Source organism: Notothenia coriiceps, unplaced genomic scaffold, assembly GCF_000735185.1.
Source record: "Notothenia coriiceps isolate Sejong01 unplaced genomic scaffold, NC01 NC01_scaffold00036466, whole genome shotgun sequence".
Lineage (NCBI taxonomy): Eukaryota > Metazoa > Chordata > Actinopteri > Perciformes > Nototheniidae > Notothenia > Notothenia coriiceps.
This window is the reverse complement of record NW_011369167.1, coordinates 2,520-13,661: the sequence shown is the minus strand read 5'-3', so window position 1 is coordinate 13,661 and position 11,142 is coordinate 2,520. Positions and strand designations below refer to the sequence as shown.

General features: G+C 42.4%; 1 protein-coding gene across 1 annotated transcript in view; it reads right to left on the bottom strand.

Annotated features, from left to right (window-relative positions):
• Window positions 1–4,758: 4,758 nt before the first annotated feature.
• The window catches only part of LOC104963818 (laminin subunit beta-2-like), a gene marked incomplete at its 5' end in the record, with an annotated part of 8,563 nt that continues 2,179 nt past the window's right edge, over window positions 4,759–11,142 (bottom strand). The window contains 4 exons of the mRNA XM_010792456.1: window positions 4,759–5,467; window positions 6,771–6,933; window positions 7,122–7,298; window positions 7,390–7,531. Coding sequence (XP_010790758.1) covers window positions 5,331–5,467; window positions 6,771–6,933; window positions 7,122–7,298; window positions 7,390–7,531 — 619 coding nt within the window. The remainder of the gene's footprint in view (window positions 5,468–6,770; window positions 6,934–7,121; window positions 7,299–7,389; window positions 7,532–11,142) is intronic.

Here is an 11,142-nt window from a genome sequence, read left to right as displayed (position 1 = left end):
CACCTTGCTCTATTTTTTTAACGCACGTTCAAAAACGGGAACATTTTCGGGAGTTTCAACCGGGTACCAGCCACCGAAAACGGGGACTCTGCCCGGAAAACGGGGACGTTTTGGTCACCCATCCGACTGTGTTTACAGCTAAGCACACACGCTAACATTAAGACTACAAGCTCACTTGGGGTTGAGAATTTTTTACACGTTGCTTGACTACCTGCCCACATACCTGATCTAAACATATTGGGGAAAATAATTATTTAAAGTTATTTAATAATTGTGACATTTATTGTACTTTTTGATGGATGAATGATGCTCAAAGTGAGGGGGCAAAGAATACAACTGAGGGGGCAATGACCCCTTTTGCCCCCTCGTGGCGCCGGGCCCGCACCTGTCACTCAAGACAGTGCTGTTACTGGCTCTGGCATCCGCCAAGCGGGTCAGTGACATTCATGCGCTATCTGTACATCCTTCATGCACTCAGTTCTCCCCAGGGCTAACGAGAGTGTTGCTAAAGCTCAACCCTGCCTTTATACCTAAGGTGGTTGGTTCATGTACCCCAATTGACATTGAGGCATTTCTTCCGCCGCTGTGTCCCTCCGGGGAACAGCAGGCGAATTTGCTATGTCCAGTCCGTGCTTTACGCACTTATATAGATAGATCAAAAGAGTTTCGTCGTAATGACCAACTCTTTGTGTCCTGGGCTAACCCTCAGAAGGGCAAGCCTGTTACTAAGCAACGGCTCTCTCACTGGATTGTGGAGGCAATTGCTTTGGCTTACACGAGTCAGGGTCTGCAGGCATCTTCGGGTTTGCGTGCTCATTCAACTCGTGGTCTGGCTACATCCTGGGGTTTGTTCAAGGGTGTCTCCATCCAAGACATTTGTGCAGCAGCGAGCTGGTCCTCGCTGCTCACTTTTGTCCGCTTTTAGAGGCTAGACGTCTCTGCTCCCAGTGTGGCCCGAGCAGTGCTGGGCACCCTGTTGAGTCAGAGCTCTACCTGTTAAGTTCTGGTTGGTTTGGTGATTATCGAGATAAGCTCGTCTGGCAATACGGGAGCTACAATATCCCATAGTGAGACATCGAACGGAGTGTTATGAATGAGAACTATAGGTTACTTACGTAACCCCAGTTCTCAGAGTAACATGAAGTGAGATGTCTCACCAGATGGCCCTCCTTGCTATGGTGAAGCGAGAAGAGGTGCTTATTTTGAATGACGCATGCGGCGTAGCGCAAGCTACTTATAGGGGGTGGATTCCCTGACGCTGACGTCAAGATCACCTGCCAATCAGGATTGGCGTAATGAGATTGATGCTTCTGTTTGCTCCTCGGATGAGGCGCATCCCATAGTGAGACATCTCACTTCATGTTACTCTGAGAACTGGGGTTACATAAGTAACCTATAGTTTTAGAACAACATTTTAGTAAGCTTACGTTAATCACAGATCTTACATCAACGATCTAAATAAAACGTTCAAAACCATTGACTTTAAAATAAGGGAACCGTAATTGCTAACCCTCCAGATTTAAGGACTCTATTTTGACCACTTTTCTGAACATTTCAAGCCATGAAATGACACTGAAAAGAGTTCAAAGAATCTTTCATCAGATACTGTGTTGGTAGTGGTTTTTAGTTTAGATCTGTTCTATTTTCCAGCCTTCCTGTATTTCTTTCAGCCGCACACACAGAGGGGTCTTCAACAGAGCTGGAGGTAGGTGTAGAGTGGGTGTCTCTATTTGCGGATTCAGCTGGGCTGTTTTAGGAGGACCATAAACAGAGCGACACCACCCACAGAGAGAGGCCGATAGGCAGAGACAGGGCCGACCCCAGAGACCCGGAGGGCACCGGGGGTCCTAAAAAAGAAACATCAGCTATCTTATCTCAGCGCAGGGTCCGATACTCCCATCAGCCTAACAGACATCCACAGATATCAGGCTACTGTTTCTAGTAGAGCTATTTCTCATTTTCTGCATCATTTTTTACTTTTCTATATGTCGATAATGAATAAGACAAGCTAATAAAGTCTGTGACTAAAAAAGAGAAAATGTTGATGGGTCAACTCGGATTTAAGCATTTAGAAACTGTTATTTTGGCTTTGAAATGTACCTTTTCTTCACTTTGTGAGAGTTATATTAATGAAAATGCAAATGTAGTTTTGAATAAGAACCCAAGTGATATTATCTTTTGTTAGTGAACATTTCTAGCAGTTGGCTGAGATAATACCTCCTATCAGAGCATTCTCACTTGCAGACACAAAGCTGTAGCATGTGTCCGGATCAACTGACATGGATTCACGTGAAATCCAAAGACTTAACACAAAAACATAAGCTCCATATTTTCCAGAGACTAATCAAAGAGAGCCCTGTGACCTGGAGACAGTGTTCAGCCTTCACTGAATCACTTCTGAGGATTTGTTATGGAGCAGAAAACATGAAGGGACTTTAAAGGCTTCTCGATGTGTACAGTGCACTTACCACAGGCGAGCATTAGTAGTGACGCTTTCATCTCTGAGCGCGCATCAACCCGCGAGGCTGCGGCAACCTGTGGCATGTATGATGAACAGTGTTATACACAGCGACATGCAAGACAGTTATTACATTAAACATTTTTGAAAAAGTTGGAGTTAAAGAAGTTTTGCATTTTCCCCCGACTACAGGTCCCCAAAATGTTACGAGTGGAGGTAATTTGGAATTGTTGTTGTTTTTTGTTCCTTCTCTGTGCTGTTTTAACCGGTTAATATGAAAAAAACTCACTGTTAATAGTTAAAGCAGAATGAGTAGAGCTGACCAACGTATCTTTAAACTTAATAAAGTTGGGGAGTTAATGAAAAAGTCGCCACTCACCGTGTTGTTTAAGGAGTTCGCTTCTCTTTTGTGTAGTACAGTCTCCCTGTTGGTCCACTTGCTGCGGAGCTGCCGGACGGATGCGAGGCTGAGCACCGTTGTTGCGATGAAGAGTCCTCAGCTCCTGCGACTCTGCGCTGGAAACCCCGGAGTGGACTTTTGGAGCGGAGCAGAACAGTACGAGAGAGGGCGCGAGCCGCCCGGAAGATGGTCGGATAAAAGGAGTTTGTTTTACTAAGGGAAAATTCTCACATTTCCTTTTTATTTGTATATATGGTAGTCAAAGCCTTCTGCAAGTAGAAATGCCACGTTCTAAAACCACGCCAATACAACATTCCTGAACTCAAGATTTAACATAGTATAGCAATAGCATCACATGTAGTGGAGTACAAAATGAACAATATTTCTTTCAAACGTGGAGAAGAAGAAGGAATATAATATAAATCTGGGAGAAAAAAATTCATGTAGAGTACAAGTATGTAAAAAGTACTTAATATACATGTACTTAGTTACATTCCATCGGTGTTAACAGGCTATTAAGTTTTATCATTTTTATTATAAAAGTTGATCCTTTATAAACCCAGCTCTTGTTTTCCGTTAAACCCTGCCAGTTTGTGTCTGAGTAGGAATGCGCGCTCCCTGCTGGACGGATTAGATTCCCTTTGATTGCACCCGATTGCACCCAATGAGCCACTCGTGACCGCGCTCAAATCACAGCTCCCCGGCTGCCCAGTCTCATAACATCAGCCTCATCCAACAGGTGTTTGGGACCATCTCCACCACAGGCTTGCAGGGAAACACATGTAGCTTTATCTGATCCAGTAATGTTAGGACTACACTGCAAACTATCACATGTTATTTCTTTGGCTCTGCAGTGTGTGTGATGTGTGCAGGTGCTGTGTTCTCCAGAACAAATACATCTCTGTCAGATTACACATTCCCAGTACGGCTTGAGGACAGCCTCTCTTTGTTAGAGCCCAGGATGCAGTGCCAGCATCAGCAGAGAGAAGAGCTGAGAGCTCCTCCAGACTGAGGACAGTGAATCATTCCTGGGTCTTGCAGTACATGGAAGCTACAGGTACAAGGCTGGAAAAGCTCTGACTGAAGGGCTCAAAATCAACATGTGATCAATGATTTGTAATCCCCACACACAAATATGTTTTCAAGTTAAAGAGCGCCTGAGGAATCATGGAAATCATGTGAGACCATTAACTTACATACTGGTTAAAAGAAAACAGGTACTTGAATATGTCCCTAACCTATGGTGGCCCGCAGGTGCTAATGTGCTTCAACGGCCCAACTTGAAACATGTGCAGTGTTTACTAAAAGCGCTGCACCAACAAAAGCTCAAACCCCAACGGACACGGGGACACCAACATGTGGTGCACACATCTGGGACTGGAGTGCTTGTTGACGTTCAGGGATTATGGAGTTGGCCAACTGTCACTGCCACTGTAAATGTACCGAAAGTGTCATTTATTTTTGTCCTATTTTTAACAATGTGATTTCATGATTCCTTACCATATTATTGCAGATCTGCTGTAAGATAGGTAGCTAACTTAGCTAATAATCATTTCAATTACACTGACAAAACACTTACAATTATGAAACAGGCCAACTGTGCCAACAGTGATAGTTGGCCAACTTCAAATTCCAACTTTGGGGATTTTAGCCTTTGGAGATCATTTACATGCAGACAAACCTATATGCCACACTACAGGAAAGGGAACCCCACAAAGCATAATAGATCATAATAAAAAAGTCTGAAATTAGGGAAAGAGACAGGGAGAACTCACTGCCTCGCCGAGTATATAGCACCCTCTAGTGGCAATGAAATACAATTACATTTCTGCTATTACAAATGTGTTAAACTTGTTATTGGAATGATTGCGTTCTGACACAAACAGGACACATGATAAAATGCATTTGCATAAACGGTATCAAATTTATTTGTCTCCATCATCATACCTCATAATGAATTTTGCTCATAAGAACATTTATGTTTGCATTTAATCAAGAGTTTCCTTTGTAATAAAAATAAACATATTTCATTTTTTTTAAATCGTACTTTTCCGCGTATTTCTTTATAGGAATGTCATATTGTAAATACCATACAAATGAGGTCAAATTACAGCAAAAACATAGAAAGCACTTTTGGTCAAAATAACAAAATTCTGATATATTTCTTCTGTTTATTACTCATGGAATCAATTATCATACTCTCCACAGGTCATCCACCTGTTGTGATAATAGCTTAAAGACATCGCATACATTACAGGGTTGATATTTAGTCAGTTAGTGGTACAGTATGTAGACAGGTGAAGGCATTCTGTGATATATAACACTTGACAGGTAATGTGTAAAACTTGATATAGTAGTAAAGGAATGGAGGTACCAGAGCAGCGTTTTATTTTCATGGTTGTGTGTCCAAGTCACAGCATCAGTCAGAGGTCTGCTCTGCGCTACAGCAGCAGGTCGGTGAGTGTAACATCCTCACGCACAGTTACTGTACTTCTGCACCTGGACCCGGATCTCGTCTCGCACCACTGTGGCGTTTTCTTTCAGCTCGTCCAGCTCCGTGCGCTGCCTCTGCATCCGCTGCTCGTTACTCTTGAACTTTTTCTCCAGTTCTGCAGAGACAGACAGGTGGAAAACCATCAACGGTTAATTACAGCCTCCATGCAGGTCTGTGCTGCTTCCCTATAACAATATCAATCAAGCCGAAACAGTCTCACACACAACCCTGTCGAAGACAATATTACCAAAAAGAATCAGGCAGTTTTCCTTTTGATGTACCAGTATGGTATATAGTAACATTTATCTTGCTATCCCAGAAACAAGCCAATAAAATGTGTTTATTTTTGGGTAGGCTTTGTCTTTTTCTTTAACCGGTCTCCAAAAACAATTCACTGATAAACATTGAATGATAAACCTTTATCCAAATCATAAGGAGAGATCATGTCAGCATCATGTCAGCTCAGTTAAGCATGCGCTGGCCCCCAGTGTCTTAACGATTGATTTGAATGGTTTGTATTTGATACATTGCCCTGTTATACTGCGTTTTTGAATAAGATTGATGCTTGTTGTAGTGGAGGCGTCGTAATGATGGCATTGAGAGGTGGATTCAGTCTGGTAGGACAACTCTGTGAAATTCCCTGCCGGCCACTGGTAATTTACCCTGTTATTATTTTATATTAATAGTGTTTTAGTTGTTGTCTCGATCTTCACTTGTGCTGTAAAAATGTACATTTTCACTATGTTGGATGAATAAAGGAATTCTGATTCGGAATACTTGCTTTGCCTCCAGACACTCTGTCTCCATAGAGTGCCACAGTGACGCGTCCTAAAACCCGGAAGTAAACTTCTTCCGGTTCCTTCGTCAAAAACCAATGCAATTTCTAAATTGGATTTTGGAAAATAGCTCGAAATAAGGTCTGTGGTTGAGACACATTTAAGAGACGGATCACGTTTTGTTCAGCCGGATAATCTCCACATGTCTACCCTACTTTTATAATCTTCTAATCATAAATCTAATCGATAGATTTATGATTCGATGTGGCACTCTATTCTCTATGTCTTTTATTGCTTTGCTCTCAGGTATTATAAGCACTATGTACCTCTGTTATCGGAAGGTTCTAAACAAATGAAGATCTTTTTATTTATCTATTTTTATTTTGGTATCCTAGGTTAGACTGAGGGAATTTACCCTTTTTATTCAAATAAAATGATTTATTTTCACTTACCTCCAGACATTATTTAATCTATAAACTCATCAAAACCTGCAACATATAACTGTATACTCTCAACAAATCATTAAGAGTAGATATTTCATTACACCACCTTAATACGAGGGGATTCCTCATAGGACAAATCACTGTAAACAATGGCCTTTGCCTACTTCCTGTGCGGGCATGTTTAGCTTCCTGTACTCACTCCTGAGTTGCTCTATCCCCTTGGTGGCTTTGTTTAGCAGGTCTTCTGCCTCCTTCTTTATTTCCTTGGCCTTCTGGTTGACGTTGTTCAGACCTCCAACATCTCCAAGAGAGTCCACCTTCATCTGCAGCTCCTGGTACCGCTGCTCTGTGTCGTTCAGGCTCTGCAGACAGTAAGGACATCAGGGCTGCATAATTAATCAGAATTCAACCAAAATAACAATATGGGCTTGTGCAATATTCAAACTGTGTAAATATTCATCTGAATAAGAGATGTTGGTGCTGCATAGATATTTAGTTTGGTTCAGATTCCTTAAAATAAATTCCAAAAGAAAAGCACAAAACAACTGACCCTCTCCAGGGAGGAGGCTTGATGCGTGGCGTTCTTAGCCAGCTCTTTAGCTCTCTTTGCCACCAGCCTGTTCTGCTCCGTCTTGTTCCTCAGAGCCTCCACTTCCATGGAGAGGTTGTTGAGGCGCATCATCACATCCATCTGCTTATCCTCCAGCCGCGTCAGCCTCTCATCCACCTGCAGAGGGATGACAAGACAAAGAATGAAGGGGGAGATGGAGAGATGTGGGAGAATGAAGAGCTCCACAGGCCTTGTGAGGCTCCTGTACCTCAGCTGTAGCGTTCCTGGTGCGGTTCAGGTTGCTGCTGGCCTCCTTCATGGTGGCTCGGGCCTTCTCTATGGCCTTCTCAGACACATCCAGAGCCTGTTTGGTGTTGTTGGCTTTATCCTTCACTCCCTCCGCCAGGCTCCTGCACAGTGACACCAGGAGTTAGTCAGACACAAAAGGTTGCACTCCTCAGTAATGAGTGTGTGTCGTAATTGTGGAATTGCATATTATTTTACGTAAATTAAAATACCTATCGAGCATTTCTACACAAAGCCACTGCAAATACAAAAAGACTGAATGAAACCAAACAACACAAACCGTGAGAACTTCTGGGAATAAGATGGCATCTTGTTATGTTCTTTTAGAACACGATATTGGAATAAATTAAACAACTTTTATTTCTAAAAAGATTATTTGCTCTACACAATTGTTAATTCATTGGTGGGCACACTATGAGAGATGATTTAACAATGACATATTGTTGAACATATTTTCTGATTCTTATGGAGACACCTGCAGCTCCTGAATGTGGTACTGTATGTAAGATTATCATTACATTTTTCAGGGTTTAAGTTTTTGAGAGGTTCTGGACCATCTGGTTAAGGAGTTTGGTCTTAATGCATTATATAATGGTATAAGGTTGTATGGAGATGTTGTGTCCTATAGGTATAAAGCTGATGAAGTCGTTTTTAGTTCTTGTAATCTGTTCCACCAAAGCAACTGGTTCTGTTTTGTTCAGTATCTGCTTGTTTTTTATCTTCATTTTTGTAATCATTCTGAATGGTGTTTGAAACCAGTTTGTTTTTTCGGAGGTTTCGTAAATCAAGCATACAAAGAACAATGGCTTTACGTCCTCTCTTTCTCTGGTCAAAAACATATTTTCCAATATCCAATCACTCCTCCACCTCAGTACCAATATGTACCCCACTCTCCTGTGCATTATAGTGCCTTCAAAAGGAAATAGGAGAGGTTTGAGGATTTACTGAGTGATTTTGTTCTTGTAATTAAGATGACCCTTTATTCATCCACAAGGGCAAAATGAAGAGTTTGTTGAATACACAAAGTACCAATACAGACATGCATAGGAATTCAGATTGAAGAAGTGGCTGCCGGTTGTATCAGGCGCCAGGGAACAGATGGTGGTTCAGTGTCTTGCTCAAGGACACCTCTCAAGCTACCAGTCTACCATCTGTTTTTTTTGTTGTTGGTCCAATTGGGACCTGAACCGGCAACCCTTCTGTTCTCAAACCAAGTCCCTACAGACTGAGCTACTGCCGCTCATTGTAGACTCACAGCTGAACCCTGGTCCATAGAAGCCTCTAATTGCAAATGGCTTCATTATTATTAAAGGCCCAGTGAAGTGTGCACCTGTGCATGATCTGTTATGCTAATATGTATAGTAATGACCAAAATTGTCTATTGAACCCATATCAAAAGATGTTGGAATAGCAATGAATTTGACGAGTTTTGAATTTGCCGCCTGGAAATCTGCAGTTGACCTCCGCCTTCGTGGGCGTGGCTTGCGATCTACTGCGGGACGTCACGAGATGGACGCCGCCGCACTATTTACATTCACCACCGTTCATTTTTTCACTTTTTCAAAGTCGAATTTCTCAACGTTTTTGAGCGAGTATTTTACTGGAAAGTGTTGCGGAGTCGACTGGAAGTGATTGCCAATCGAGAAACCTGACAATGGAGGCGACAGTGAAGAAAATCGGAGGAAAAACACACGGGAAGCGATGCATTGCCGCTGGCTGTAGTAATGTCAAGTCTGCCGAAGTGGCGATGTTTCTGTTCCCAAAAGATGAAGGTGAGCTTGGCTGGTGTCATTGTTTTGTAGATTCGTTGATTGTTCATGACAAATAAAGGCCACTGGTCGATTCGAGAGAGAGAGAAAGAGAGACTGAGAGAGTTACAGGGTTGATGTTAGCATCTGGTGCTAGCTCGGAGCTAACGGAGATTAGTTAAACATTCAACCTGTGAACTCTCTCAGTCTCTCTTTCTCTCTCTCTCTCTCTCTCTTCTCTCTCTCTCTCGAATCTGACCGGTGGCCCTTTATTTGTCATGAAACATTCCGGAATCTACAAAACATGACACGCCAAGCTCACCTTCATCTTTTGGGAACAGAAACATCGGCCACTTCGGCAGGCTTCGACATTACTACAGCCAGCGGGCAATGCATCGCTTCCCGTGTGTTTTTCCTCCGATTTTTTCGACTGTCGCCTCCTTGTCAGGTTTTCTCGATTGTCCATCACTGCCCAGTCGACTCGCAACGCTTTCCAGGTAAAATACTCGCATCAAAACGTGGAATTCGGACTTTGAAAAAGTGAAAGAAAAAAGATACGGTTTAGGTGAATGTATACATAGGTGCGGCGCGTCCATCTCGTGACCGTCCCGCAGTGATCGCCAAGCACGCCCACGAAGGCGGAGTCAACTGCAGTATTTCCGCAGGCCGGCAAATTCAAAACTCCGTCAAATTCTTTGGCTATTCGCAACATCTTTTGATATGGGGTTCAATACGACATTTTGGTTCCTTACGTATACATAGTTAGCATAACAGATCATGCGCGCAGGTGCACCTTCACTGGGCCTTACGGCCCCCCGCGATTTAAAGGCAATGTGAGCGTCCATGTCCCTTTGGATAAGGACAAATTTCACACCCGTAGTAACGTATGTCTCCTTACTTTCGATTGGATTTTTACAGTGATATCTGCATACTCACTCAACTCAAAAACCACCGGAATTATCTTTGTTGATACACAACTTGATTGGTTTAAATTGTGTACAATGCTCTTTTGTATTTTTCCCCTTCGTTCGGAGAAACAATATTTTTTCTGAGTTCTAGCGAATGGGCGAGGCACTACCCAGTAATTCCTCAGCTATCGTTTTGGACTACACAATAGTGCTTTGCTTGGACAAAACGCCTGTGTTAGTCCTCAAGCTCTGTGCTTGGATCGTTGGACGTGGCAGTGTGTGACGTTTACACCGGAGGCGTCAAACAGCACTTTCCAAGGGAATTAACTCCCATCGACGGCCACTATCGCCAAAACAGAATCAATGGTGTCCGTACCCGCCGGCTTTAGGTCACAGGCTCCTCCAAACAGTGCACACATAAAACACGATACCCAGAAAATGTACAGTAAAGAAAAATTGTAAAAAGTTGAAATAGTGCAATAGATGAGTCTACTATACAAGTGGTTTGGATATATATTTCCTTGTGCGCGGTGGTGGGAAAACTTTTTTTTTTCGTGGGCTGTGGAATTAGTGATGGGCATTTCGATCCCTTCTGGACGCAAAGTTTTTGATTCAATGTACACTTTAAGATTCGTTCAGCTGATTCATTCGTTCACTGATTCATTGTCTTTGTACTTAATCGTTCCAGTGAGTCTCTCACTACTGCGAAGGTACCGTAGCAAGAAGTTTGCTGGCGTGAAAATGTTGATATTAAACACTTTTTCACTCCCACCTTGTTGCCCATGAATTATGCTCTGGAATAGGTACATGGAAAGTTGCGGTCCGGCCCATGAGGGCGGCGTAGGGGCGCCGCCCCCGACCTCTGTCACGTACATACAAAACAATATTAAAAAATATTAAATTAAAAAATAATTTAAAAAATATATATTTCAAAAATTATTATATATTTTTTTTTAATGACACAAGGTAAATTCATACCAACTTGGTATCAGTCAAATTATAATTACAATAAGAATCTTGTTTAAAATTGTGTGTACGATGTCTAAATTACGAGCTTAT